Genomic DNA, 14,343 nt, shown 5'->3' on the forward strand with positions numbered 1-14,343 from the left:
TAAAATAACCTCAGGATAAGGAAACCTGGTGTCACCCCTGTCTTTGAACATCATTCTGAAAGTGCAGACAGGTGGGAACTAACAAGTCTATATATTGGAAAGGAATAGGGATGATATCATTGTCTGCCCTAAAAATCTAGGAGAGTCAACTGCACCTTGGAGAGTGAGTAGGAGTTTAGTTACAATTGGATATTGACTTAATATATAAAATTACATGTTTTTATTTACATGTGAACAATAAACTATTGTAAAACATAATGGAAATAAGATTACATTAATAATGTAAAAAGCAATAATGTAGTGCCTCACATATATAGTGGGCATGCAGATATTTTTGAATGAATAAAAATTAATCGATAATATTAACAAATTAATGAATAAAATATCAGCACCCATATTTAGAAGCTTTAGAAGTCTTTAATAAATAGAAATACATATAATATTCTTAGATAGGTGGACAGTCTTAAGATGTCATTTCTCCACTAATTATAAATACAGTCTAATCCAGCCGTGGGCAAACTATGGCCCGCGGGCCGGATCCGGCCTGTTTGAAATGAATAAAACTAAAAAAAAAAAAAGACCGTACCCTTTTATGTAATGATGTTTACTTTGAATTTATATTAGGTCACACAAACACTCCATCCATGCTTTTGTTCCGGCCCTCCGGTCCAGTTTAAGAACCCATTGTGGCCCTCGAGTCAAAAAGTTTGCCCACCCCTGGCTAATCCCAATGAAAAAAGTCAGGATTTTGTGTGGGGGTTGGGGAGGATAAAGAAATTTATTTAATACATATCCATGACAATTCTGGTTTTGTTTTTTTTTTAAATATAATAGGCCAGGGAGACACTGAGATTACGAAGTTAGAGAGCAAACTTGATGTAGAACAAGCGTCAATGCGATGGTATGGAAGGACCAGGGACTCAGTGGTTGCTGAGTCAGTTCTCGGTACGAGGATCTGACATTGATTTGAGTGCCTTCTGTTTGCTCGGCCTGAGCATACATTCACCTGCTCACCCTCCTGGCTCTTACAGAAGTGGGAGGAAGCATGGGGGTGGCAGGGAACTGGGGGAGTCCTAGGATGGACTCCCCTCTTTGTTCTCACCTGACTGCAAGGGCTAGCACTTCAAGAATGATGTTCCAAAAGAAGGGTGACAACAACCTTCTCAGATATACTGACTGATAAAATGAATCCCAAAGGATGAGTAAATAGAAGAATTGACTGACTGCGTGTAAGTGGCAGTGACGGAACAGTAGGAAGGATGAGCATCGTTGGGAGAACTGCAGACACAAGTGGCTGGTAGAGAGCACAGGAGGGCGAATGGCAGGAGACGGCCCTCGATGGTGAGCAGGTGCCAGATCACGGGGGACCTGGAGTCCACACTACAGATCTCAACCTCTGTTTAAAGGGAGCAGGAAGCCATTCTGGGGTTTTAGGCAGCAGATGACTTGAATCTAACTCTGATGTGTGTCATTGGGGTTGTAACAGAAGGATTAACTTGCTCTTCTGTTTGTAGCCCACAGCTCCTTGCATACAGGAGTTCCTCACCCTTCTGGCCGTGTGCCACACTGTTGTTCCCGAAAAGGATGGAGACAACATCATCTACCAGGCCTCCTCCCCAGGTGAGACCTCTTGGCCGATGTGCCCTGCTGTCCCCTTCTCTGGAGCCTTGGGTGTTTGCATTACTTGTGGGAGATGTGATGGTGTATCCCACCCCACAAAGACCCCCTATTTGCCTCTGGCCTCACACAGATTATGGGCTAAGGCTGTAAATGTTAAAACTATAGAAACTGGTGCTGGGTTCTACTGACTGTAGTAACACTTTGACGGCAAGAGGAGGTCCCAGGCCATCTTGCATTTCCTAGCAGAAGTCATTAAACTAGACAGAGCTGCACATGAGGCCGGGCTTCTTTAACTGGTGTGGGTTTTGCTAATTTGAAAAATAGTACTTACTAAGCAGAACTCTGGCATTACCAGCGCTTAGTCAATGTTTCATCAACTCTTGATTGATAGATGAAGCTGCTTTGGTGAAAGGAGCTAAGAAACTGGGCTTCGTGTTCACAGGCAGGACACCGTACTCAGTCATCATAGAAGCCGTAAGTGACATGCCTGGGCATCTCTCTACCTTGTAGATCACCTACTCTTTTGAAGACTGTATATTTGAAATAGCATGTCTATTGTAAATATGGTAGCTAAATGTCTATTTTTTTTTCTGTGAGAAAGTAAGCCTGTAGAAAAACCGAGGATGATATGTAATTTTATTAGCTCATTAATATTGTTTTTGCATTTGCAGTAATTTTTCTCTCTTAATGATGCTTCTTGACAAGTCAATACACAGATGTGGAATTATTTGTAGTAAAGCACTTAGAGTAATAGTTGGGAAACTGCTGCAGGGCCCACTTACTTTGAGAGAAGCTTCTAAAGGCCATTCCTGTGGCCTCAGTGCCCAGCTGTTCTTGCACAATGAGGCTCTTGCTCTATTGCTTCAGTCTCCTTGGCTGGGAGAGAAAGGAATTGGCACTGAGGCTCCTTTTTATATACAGGAGTTTTTATTTTCCCTTCAGCCCAGGGACTGATTAATTTTATTTATATTTTCTTACTTTCCCTCTCAAGAAGACTGAGGGGAAAATTTGGTAGTAGGAACAAATTTAAATCAAGAATAAGATCACATAGGGATCCTTGAGAATGGGAAACAGGGGAAGTTGAAGGTTAGGGCTGTTGAGGCACTGGTGTTTGTCATGGTGGCCAGGTGGCGGGGTTGCCTGTTACTCCAGTCTGGGTTGATGAGGGCCTGGAGAGAGCCACTGCCTCCTCTCTCCTCTGTCTTTCTCCGCCCCTCAATTTGGGGGTGACTCATTGATTGTTACAGTTTTTGGGTTTATTCATCCGTAAATCCCTAGTCCACTTCAATGCATTTGAAATTCACTTCTAACTTATATAATAACTTGATATTGTTCCTGACTTAGCAATAGTCCATTTTTTCTTTACTTATATTCAAAACCTATAAAATATTATAATGTACATAAGTGCCCATTTCTTGATATTTTCAGTTTACTTTCTTATGGACTACAGAGATCAGCTTATATTTATTTTTACTTTATTTCATACAACAAAGGGAATTTTGCTTAGGGAAGTTTGAAATCATTAAAAGTGAAATTTTTTCATAGGAGTTTTTTATAAATGTAGTCTTCTTCCCCTTCATTTTGAGAAGACTTTTATTTAGACCTTCATATGGGACATTCAGTTGTATGGGTGTTTACCTGCATTGTAACAGTGGGATTGGGAGGCCATGTGGATGAGCTGGGCACAGTGGGAGAGACAAGGAGAGAGTGGATGCTTCTGCCCTGTCACAATGCTGGACAAATATGGGGGCACTAGAGAGCCAATTGATATCATTGTGTCAGCTGATGATGAAAAGTGGAGCGACACTCCTTGGTCATTTTATTAAACAATTAAGGCCATATTTCTGGAAGTAAAAAAAGACTATCTGATAGTGGGGCCCCTCGGCGTGGCCTGTGGGGATCAGGTTGAAACTGGCAGTCCAACGCCACCTGCTGCTCCGGCTCATCCTGGCCCCACTGTGCCTGCTGCCACTGCTGCCACTTGGTAGGCTTGCTGCTGCTCCATTGCGGTCTCTGGGCTGCGGTGGCCATCCCTGAGCCCTGCGTCTGGTGCCTGTCGGTCAGCTGAGCAGTGCTCCTGCTATGGGAGTACACTGACCACCAGGAGGCAGCTCCTGCGTTGAGTGTCTGCCCCCTGGTGGTCAATGTGCAACATAGCAACCGGTTGACTGATCGTCGGTTGTTTGGCTTTTATATATATACTAGAGGCCCGGTGCACAAAAATTTGTGCACTCGGGGGGAATGGGGGGTCCCTCAGCCCGGCCTGTGCCCTCTCGCAGTCTGGGACCCCTCGGGAGATAATGCCCTGCTGGCTTAGGCCTGCTCCTGGGTGGCAGAGGGCAGGCCCAATCCCTAGGTGCAGGCCCTGGTCGGGCTCAGTGCAGGGCCGATTGGGGAGTTGGGGCGCTGCACCCTGTCATGCACAGAGCAGGGCGGATTGGGAGGTTGCGATGCCACCCTCAGTCACGCTCAGGGTAGGGCCGATTGGGGGGTTGGGGTACCGCCCCCTGTCACACTCAAGGCAGGTTCGATAGGGAGGTTGCGGCACCAACCCTTGTCATGCACAGAGCAGGGCCGATCAGGGGGTTGGGGCGCTGCCCCCTGTCACGCACAGAGCAGGGTCCGTCAGGGGGGTTGGGGCTCCGTACCCTGTCACACACAGAGCAGGGCCCATCAGGGGGTTGAGGAGCTCCCCCCTGTCACTCACAGAGTAGGGGCGATAGGGGAGTTGGGGCACCGCCCCTTGTCACACACAGAGCAGGGCGGATCAGGGGGTTGGGGCGCTGCCCTCTATCACCCACAGAGCAGGGCTGATCAGGGGGTTGGGGCGCCGCCACTCTCACACTCAGGGCAGGGCCGATGGGGAGGTTATGGCTCTACCCTGTCACACACAGAGCAGGGCCCTTGGGGGGGGGAGGGGTTGGGGCGCCACACCCTGTCACACACAGAGCAGGGCCGATCGGGGGTTGGGGCGCCGCAGTCTGTCACACACAGAGCCGCAGGGCGATCAGGGGGTTGGGGAGCTCCCCTGTATCAGGCACAGAGCAAGGCTGATCAGGAGGTTGGGGCACCTTCCCCTGTCACAAACAGAGCAGGGCGGAGAGGGAGGTTGTGGCCCCGCCCCCTGTCACACACAGAGCCTCAGGGCGATCAGGGGGTTTGGGCGCTGCCCTCTGTCACATTGATCCCGGTGCTGGGAGGCCTCGCAGCTCTGCTGATCCCGGTGCTGGGAGGCATATTACCCTTTTACTATATAGGATAGAGGCCTGGTGCATGGGTGGGGCTGGCTGGTTTGCCCTGAAGGGTGTCCTGGATCAGGGTGGGGGTCCCCACTGGGGTGCCTGGCCAGTCTGGGTGAGGGGCTGAGGGCTGTTTTCAGGCTGGCGGGTGACTGAAGCTCCCAACTGCTCCTTTTTTCTTTTCTTTTTTTAAATTCTGGGCCAGCTTTAGCTCTGGCTCCAGCTCTGAGGCCTCTGCTGCTGAAAGCAGGTATCTGGTTTGTTTGGGTTCTATAATCGAAACAATGTATAACTGCAGCTCTGAGATCCCGGCTGGCTGAAAGCAGGTTTCTGGGGTTTTGTTTAGCTTCCATATTTGTTACAATGTTTCAAACTGCAAGCTCAGAGGCCGGCAAGGCAGGCGGGGAACGTTGGAGTCCTCCATCACTGAAGCAAGCAAGCCTCATGTTCGCTTCAAGCTGCCTGGCTGCTGGCAGCCATCTTGGCTGGCAGTTAATTTGCATATCTCCCTGATTAGCCAATGGGAAGGGTAGCGGTCGTACGCCAATTACCATGTTTCTCTTTTATTAGATAGGATATATATACCAATGGCCCAGTGCATGAATTCATGCACATTGAAAGGAAATTAATTAGAAGAAATATTTTAATATTGCTATTCACCCTTTTTCTATAATAGAAGTGTCGACCAAATTCACAATCAACAATGACAGATGGAAAGATACGTGTGCGATTGGTGCCAGCAAGAGCTTTATATGTATTGCGCATGCAGGAGTCAACTTAGTCTTTTGTAAATATAGAATAAACTTGCTTAATTAGACCTGCTTTCTGATTTAGCTAAACTTTTCCCAGCCCAGTGAAGCACCCAAACTTCTCTTTCAGGTAATTGTCAGCAACACAGCATTAAATATCAACACAAAGCAGATTATTATTATAGATCATGCAGGGGGAACAAAGGCTAAAATATTTAACTGCAGCAGCGTTTTTTTTTTAAATTTTTTTATTGATTAAGTTATTACATATGTGTACTTATCCCCACGTTACACCCCATCCCCCCCCACTCATACCCTCAACCCCTGTTGTCTGTGTCCATTGGTTAGGCCTATATGCTTGCATATAAGTCCTTTGGTTGATCTCTCCCCCTTACACCCACCCTCCCCTACCTTCCCTCTGAGGTTTGACGAAAACAGATCCAGAGACAGAGAAGCATCGATCAGCAGTGTTCTTTTAAATATGTACAGTGGGGCCTTGACTTACGAGTTTAATTCGTTCCGAGACCGAGCTCATTAAGGAGCTCGTTAACTCAAATTACTCTATCAACTCAATGCAAAAAATCGGCTGAGAGACAGCTGGTATCTCAAAAAACTGGTTAGTCGGGACACTCGTAAGTCAAGGCCCCACTGTATTTCTTTATTGATTTCAGAGATGAAGGGAGAGGGAGAAACATCAATGATGAGAGAGAATTATTGATTGGCTGCCTCCTGCATGGCTCCTACTGGGGATCAAGCCCGCAACCCAGGCAAGTGCCCTTGGCTGGAATCAAACCTGGGTCCCTTCAGTCTGCAGGCCAATGCTCTATCCACTGAGCAAAACCGGCTAGGGCTGCAGCCGTGTTTGACTATATTCTGTGCAGTGAGAAAACCTGAAGTCATTTTCAAGGTCCACCATTTCTTACTTCTTTTCAGTCAGGTCAAGTATCTATCTAAGCTTTCTAAATCTCCATTTTCCAGCTAATGAAAAGAGAATAGGATTCCACTGAGTCTCCTATCTACCTACTCCAGGACTTCTGTGAGGATCAAATGAGATGAAGTATGGGAAAATGTTTCACAGACATTTGGTTACAGTGTAAAGTGTTTCCACCTGGCTATAAAGCAAGTGGTGTTCCTGGGCTGAAGAAACTTCAAGGAGGCTAGTCCTTTCTAGGGAGAGGAAGCTGGGTATTGCTACTTGACATCATTACCTGGAAGGAGGGAAGGGCACTTAGCATATTAGCCTTTTATATAGATAGATTAGATAGATAGATAGATAGATAGATAGATAGATGATAGATAGATAGATAGATAGATAGATAGATAGATAGATAGAAACTTTTAAAATGCTATTCAAACATCAATACTGGGGTATTATCAAACCACAAATTCTCAGGTTGGTTAGCAGCTATTTACATGACATGACCATACTGATCATCTTAATATCCAAGTCCTTGGGCTGCCCACAGGAATGGTTGATATAACAGCAGTACAAAGAGGGCTCCTGGACATCATGGTCCTGGTGCCAAGGAGGCTAGCAGTGGGCACGGGGATTTAACAAAGTTGGGGCAGGCTGAGGAGAAAGGGAACTTGTGGTTGCAGAAAGAGGGGAGTGAAAGCTGATGAAGGCTGGTTTAAGCAGATGGTTAGTTATATTTTAGGATACAAAGAGAAGGGGTGGGGAGTTGTGGATGGGGCAATAACGATTATTCAATGCTACCGTGTGTCAATCATGCACTTGGTAATTTGCATGTTACTTCATTTTTTTCTCTCCAATCTAGGGGACAGGTACTATCACCGTTTATAAGAAAGTCACACACTTAGTGGAGAAACTGAACTCAAAACTCATATCTGTTGAACTCCAAAGCCTACATTCTTTTCACTGTGATATATTTCATAGAGACAAAATTTGATCAAAAAGCTTGAAAATGGCACATACATAATCTGGAATATTCTGAGGAAAAATTGAGAGCATTGAGGTTCCAACTTTGAAGAACCTGAAGAAAAGGATATTTGATTAATTGTCCTAAAATCTGATGATGATTTATATTTCCTTATTTTTAAATCTAAATTCTAAGAAAATTTGAATTATAAAAATTTTTCCTAAATTTAGGACATAGGCATTTGTCAGATAAACCTAACCAGAACTGACATGAGGCTACTTATGGTCTTTATGAATCTCAGTGTGAATACTCATATATTTTGCTGAATAAAATTGATGTGTGGTATTATAGGGGGTTGCCCTGGGGATGTTATAGTGTATGCACATAGTTCTATAAAATGTCTTAAATTCTGCATTCAGAAATGTAACTGGCCTGAAAGTTGTCTTTTTATTTTCATGTCTTGAAAGTAGCTATGCAGCCAAACTAACTAGAGAAAAATTAGAAGCTTTTACCAGAAGGGGGAGCTATGACCCCACCAGACTAACTTGCAGGACACCAGTACTGTTGAAAAAGCTTTTGCAGGGGGATAGAAGAATGAGAGAGAATGAGAGGGAGAGGGAGAAGGAGAGAGAGGAGGGGGAGAGGTATATGTGGAGAGGTTTATGACTGGGGAGATTTAAATATGCTGCATCTCAGTTAAGAGCCTGTTTTTCTTTCTTTAGATGGGACAGGAACAGACATTTGGAATCCTTAATGTCCTGGAATTTTCTAGGTATGTTTCTCTTTCATGCATTAGAAATAAAATACATGTACATATGCATATACATATACATATACATATACATATACATATACATATACATATACATGTGAGTGTGTGTGTGTGTAATAACTTCATCAGTGCGTTTGCATGATGGTATGATTAATGTAGCACTTAAGTATTAAATATAGTAAATATATCTCCATAAACGCTCTTCTTTCTGGAATTTGTGACTCATTAGAGAAAGCAAAGTAGGTAAATTTTTTTTTCTCCAAATGAAATGTTATGCTTCCATATCCTCCTTTTTCTTTGGATTTCCAGAACCTGGTGTTCTCGCATCAGGATCCATATACATGCCTGCATAGTTTGGAGTATGTGATGAGGGAATTATTTCCATTGGTTTTCCCAGGTCCATCTGAGTACTCCCATGCAGGATCTGGGAAACTGACAAAGAAGAGTAGATAAGATGAATTCATCCTACTACAAACTTGGTCTGAGCAGGGCAGCTCTCCGTATTTGGACTTAGTCTTCCCATTGTAGTTTATTTAATTTTGATCTGGGAATACTTGTCGGATTGCTTGTTTGCCTAGATCAGTGGTCGGCAAACTCATTAGTCAACAGAGCCAAATATCAACAGTACAACGATTAAAATTTCTTTTGAGAGCCAAATTTTTTAAATTTAAACTAAATAGGTAGGTACATTGTTATTAACTTAAGTAGGGAACTCCTAAGGCTTAGGAAGAGCCACACTCAAGGGGTCAAAGAGCCACATGTGGCTCGTGAGCTGCAGTTTGCCGACCACGGGCTAGATCATTCACAGTTTGTTATAAAAGTATCTTAATGTTTTGTTTTCCCCTCCTCCTTAACACTGAACTGTCCATACTAGAGCAAGTTTCTCTTGTTACTTCCAAAGCATCTTTTCCTACTATTGAAATTAGGAGGATTTTTCAACAACCTTTATTAACTGTTTCATAAATTATTTACTCTGTCTGCTTTATAAGCTATCTGAAAAAGATCAATTTTTTACCCTCTTTTAGGAAATGCTTCCCAGCCCTAGTCTTTAGTTTTAGGACTGCAAACTTGAGTCCTTAGGATTGAGTACTCAATGGGAGAGAAAGGTGGTTGATAATAGTAATAGTTCATGTAGGGGGTCGGGGACAGGTCCATGTGTGGAGGTGAGGGGCATACTAAACATCTCTCCAGATGTAAATATCTTTCCAGATGTTTTGTGCCCCATCTCTTGTTGATGTCTTGGAAACTGTGCTGTTATGTGGCTGCATTAACTGGAGGCAACAGTTATTGGAGGGATGAGGAGGAGGAAAGGGAGTTAGATTAAAATAGGTGAATATGGATGGAGATACGAGAATCTATTAAAAAATATCGGAGAATAAGAGGGAATAAAAAATCATTTAGTTGACTCATCTTTTTCTGGATGCCACTTAGTCACTTCTTTGAAGTAATTGGTGGCAACCTTGTTTTATACAGAAACTGAAATTCCGGGTGAATAATCTTGCTTAGAGTACCTGGCTACCAGGTAGCTCAGAGAGAATTCAAATCCAGCTTAGAGAGTGTGCTATGGGTTAGGATGCAGGGATTTACACAAAGCTGGAGAGAGAATGTCCCCTAGTCTTAGGAGCTTACAGTCCATCGGAAATCATCTATTCAAAGGCCAAAGAGGTGGGGGATCAAGGGCCCACTGTAGTTGGGATGTGTTTCAGGAGGATGATATGTTGTCTGCAAAGGCATGGAACTGAGGGGCTAAAGAAGGAGAACAGTAAGGCTCTGGTGAGCGGGAGCCTGGTGTGTGAGAGGGTTAAGTGGGAGATCAGGGGATGCTGCAGAGTTCGTTGGAGATCAGCAAGAAGAGGAATCCATAGGCAATGGGGAGCCATTGAGGCTTCCTGAGTGAGGTTGGGTTACGATGAAAGATGAATAAGGAAGTGTCCACGTTGGAGTGGGGAAAGGAGTGATAGAGTATACCTTAGTGCTCAGTTAGGGGTATTCTATGAATTAGTAATTTCTTTCTACTCCTGTTAAAAGATACAATGAGGAACTTCTGAGTGAGGTGGATTTATAGCGAAGGTTCTCCATTTTGCTCTTACTGGGCAGGTTACTTAATATTTTTGAATTGCAAAATAAGGAAAAATAGTTTTACAGAGCATTGTCAGAAGTGAATTAGATGTCTATAGTAGATGCTCAAATTCTCTGTTTCTGTGTCTTTGACTATAAAAAGCTACACTAGCGAGTTTTTATGGCAGGGAAAGGAATAGGTTTATGTCCATTATATGTAAATAAAAAGAATAGGAGATATACAATTAAAATCTGACTTTGAGGAAAAAGGTAGGGGAAAATGGAGCTTGGTCATTTGGGGCCTTGCCAGACCACCTTTTGACTTGTTTGGTGTTTAATCATAGGACATAGGTCCTATAAAACAGACCAATGAGAACTTTCTTTTCCTTTTTTTAAATCTACAGTGACAGAAAGAGAATGTCTGTGATTGCTCGAACTCCTTCAGGACAACTCCGGCTCTACTGTAAAGGGGCTGTAAGTACTGGCTAGTCCTGCACAGCCGGGCGTTCTTGGCAGCCCTGCTGTTAACCTGGGGCTTTTCCCAAACGCTGTCCTCATCATTCTGGTCCTTTGCCCAAAGGTGAAAGGTTCTTTCAGGTGGGCCATCAGGTTGACTTCGTAGTAGAAGCCCACTGACTATAATGGTGGTTCAAGCCAGGGTGGCAAGGATGACTATAAGCTACCTTATAGTCAACAGTTGGTTTCAGAAACAGTAACTTGCTGTGTCATGGAAAATCCCGGGAGTATGAATTCTGATTCTAGTTTACCACCATTGTGTGGTAACTTTGGGAAGATAAAGTAATTTGTGATAATCCTTATATATGCAGGGTGGGCAAAAGCAGGTTTATAGTTGTGAGTGTGGGAAACCTAGTTAATAAAGCTATTGTAATCACGACCTACATGTCTTTCCATATGAACAACTATAAACCTACTTTTGCCCAACCCTGTATGATTATATATATGAAGATTGTATATGTCTGTGAAAAAAAAATATATATATTTAAAACAGCTATTCTCAATTTTTGTGATTTATTTTTTTATTCATCACAGAGGGTTATGTGGCCATATTTTTACTGCCCCTTTTGGTCAGTTTCCTTGGTCAGGCTTTTTGTTTTGACTGCCTCCCAGTAATCAAATCTAAATGTATTATCTTTAAGGAAAGATGTTACTATATATGAGCCTGACTTGCAAAACTATATCTTATATGGTCCTATGTGTAGAAGGAAAGAATTATTAAGCTCATTTTATGAGCCTGTTTCAAGAATATGAAGTTGAAAATCTTACTAATCTTTATCAACTGTGGAAAGAAGCATTTTCTTATTTCAGTACACTTAGCTAGAGCTTCTATGAGTAATGAGTAATGCATGGGAATTCTAAAGGCATTTTATCTGGACTCATTAAAGAATTCTGTTTATAGTAATAACTGAAATCAAAATTATGTTCGCACATGATAGTTTTTTTAAGTGTTTTATTTGTTTGTTTATTTGCCATTGTGTTCTAAGTACCACAGCAAGTACAGAGGGGCAATGTGGGTGGCACAGAGGAAGGCTGTAACTAAACAGTGTAAATATGGAAAAGCTACAGTGCAGTTTTTATTTTCATAGGATTTAATTTTCTTCAACCTGTCTCCCCAAACCAAATTAGATTTCTTTAAAATAGAATTGTGTCCTAAAACTGTACAGTTTATAGCATATTAGATGGATCATCTGTGTTGTCCAGTCCTTCAGCCCTGCTCGTTAGTCATGGAAATTGTTAGAGGGTGATGTGTTTCTCAGCTGAAAGGGGTTCCATGCCCCATGGGAGGTGCCCTCCCCGGTTAGCAGCTTCTGAGTGTCAGGAAGCAAGAGTACTTGAGCAATTTAGGACATGCCTTTACCCTTCTGACTTCTGTACAAAGGTGTTATAAACTTTGGTGTGAATTGTGCAAATTTGGGGGAATGTAGCACCATTGTGTCTTGGATGGTTCTGCTGACACCGATGGTCTTCCCCAACATGTTTTTTTTAAACTTCTATTATTATATTTTTAATTTTAGTTTTCAATTACAGCTGACACTCAGTTTTATTTATTTTGATTTCTGGTGTAAGCATAGTGGTTAGAGAGTTCTATAATTTGCGAAGTGATCCCCAGATCACTCAAGTACCCACCTGGCCCATGCATAGTCATTCAGTATTATTGACTATATTCCCTGTGCAGTACTTTACATCCCCATGGCTGTTTTTATTTGGACACATCCATACTCAATTTGTTTTCCAAAGCTCATGGCTGAATCCAGCTAACAACAATATTTCTACTCGCCCACTCAATATTCTCACGAGAATAAAGTAAACACCCTTGAAACAAAGCTGTGTTCAGAATGCTAACCAAAGGTTTACTTACGGCTTGCCAGTCACACCATTTCCTTATTTTATAGGACAATGTAATTTTTAATAGACTTTCGAAAGATTCAAAATACATGGATGAAACATTATGCCATCTGGAATATTTTGCCACAGAAGGTAAGTGAAATATGGGAACACTATTTTTAATCATTAAAGTCATACTTTCAAAGGTCTATAACGTGCCTGAGTAAGCAGTCATGTTCTGAATAGGCATGTTATGGTTGGACGTGGCTGGCTTCATAGGAGTATAAGTTTCTAACATCTTCCACATTCTGTGCCCTCGGCAGTGACAAGATGTGTGGCAAGTTCTGTATTCAGTTATCTACATATGTCTCTGCTGACTCCAACCAGCAGTGCAGAGGGAAAAGGCAGGCCAAATCAGTCTGTACAATCAGCTTGTAGTTATGGTTCCCTTTCTTGGAAAACTCATGTTATTTTCCTGTCCCTCTCTTGTGGTCCTTATGACACTGGCTTACCCAGTGTGAGGGGTACAGAGGAAGCTAATGACTACAGGAAATAATTCATTGGACCCACAGAGGAACAGGAAAAGAGTTCTCTGAAAGGCTTTAAACAGCACTGATGTCAGGGTTTCCTGCAAGGGAATGTGATGAAAGCTGGAGCCTTGCTGAAGTACTTGACTGCTGCTTTTTCTTCGTGTGCTCCTATGGCTGCATGCACAGACACACACACACAGACACACACAGAACAGACACACACACACACACACACAGACACACACACACACAGAGATACACACACACACGGCTGCTTGAAAGTGTGGATCTTTAACATGGTAGCACATTGCGTTTTTATTGCTGTCTTGAAATGTACCTCCTGCCTCCTCTAATTGCTGATACCTGCTACTGCACATATAAAGATGGATCCTGCATAACTCCCGTACTTCTCTACTGTGGGAATTTACCTTCACAGCTTCTCACGTACTCGCAAATCTGTAGAAAAGGTGGTTTATGTTAAAATACAGTAGAGTTGTTTTTAAATTCCCTTTTTTAGATGTGTGAAAGTTGAATTAGTGACCTAAAAAGCAGCTGGTATTTTAGAAGTTTTTGAGCATGCTGGTATGAAATGCAGCCACATGAGGTTGGCTAGGAGGGAAGGTACCCTGCTTGTCCCCACCACTAGTGGCACCATCAGGATACACTGTGGCTGTTTTGCAGGCTTGCGGACTCTCTGTTTGGCATATGCTGATCTCTCTGAGAGTGATTATGAGGAGTGGCTGAAAGTCTATCAAGAAGCCAGCACTATATTGAAAGACAGAGCTCAGCGGCTGGAGGAGTGTTATGAGATCATTGAGAAGGTAACTGCACATGGTAAAGTCCTTACTGCCTGATGAGGGGCTTACCCACCTGTTGAACAAGTCTTGGAGCAGGAATCTTTTAGCTATAGAGTGATGTTCTCTTTTCTGGTATTTCAACCACTAGCTTTTAACCATTTCTTACCTTGTTTTAAGAAACACTTAGTTTTTATGGACTGTTTGAGGTGTAGCCACCCTCAGCTAAGCATTAGTGATTTCTTAAGAAGTTTCAGGTCAACACAGCATCAATGATTTTCTGGGTCTGCCCAAGATTAGGCTTAACAAGATGATCTCATCCTATTGAGTTACATGAGCAATGAGAATTCATAGGCTG

The 14,343-nt window shown here is 42.9% G+C and overlaps 1 protein-coding gene across 3 annotated transcripts in view; it reads left to right on the forward strand.

Annotated features, from left to right (window-relative positions):
• ATP8A2 (ATPase phospholipid transporting 8A2) overlaps window positions 1-14,343 on the forward strand; it is a 680,267-nt gene that overhangs the window by 202,154 nt on the left and 463,770 nt on the right. For all 3 annotated transcript variants that reach the window (XM_059684018.1, XM_059684019.1, XM_059684020.1), the window contains 6 exons: window positions 1,515-1,620; window positions 2,012-2,094; window positions 8,211-8,260; window positions 10,723-10,792; window positions 12,730-12,814; window positions 13,873-14,012. In XM_059684018.1, coding sequence (XP_059540001.1) covers window positions 1,515-1,620; window positions 2,012-2,094; window positions 8,211-8,260; window positions 10,723-10,792; window positions 12,730-12,814; window positions 13,873-14,012 — 534 coding nt within the window. The remainder of the gene's footprint in view (window positions 1-1,514; window positions 1,621-2,011; window positions 2,095-8,210; window positions 8,261-10,722; window positions 10,793-12,729; window positions 12,815-13,872; window positions 14,013-14,343) is intronic.

This window comes from Myotis daubentonii, chromosome 2 (assembly GCF_963259705.1).
Source record: "Myotis daubentonii chromosome 2, mMyoDau2.1, whole genome shotgun sequence".
Classification (NCBI taxonomy): Eukaryota; Metazoa; Chordata; class Mammalia; order Chiroptera; family Vespertilionidae; genus Myotis; species Myotis daubentonii.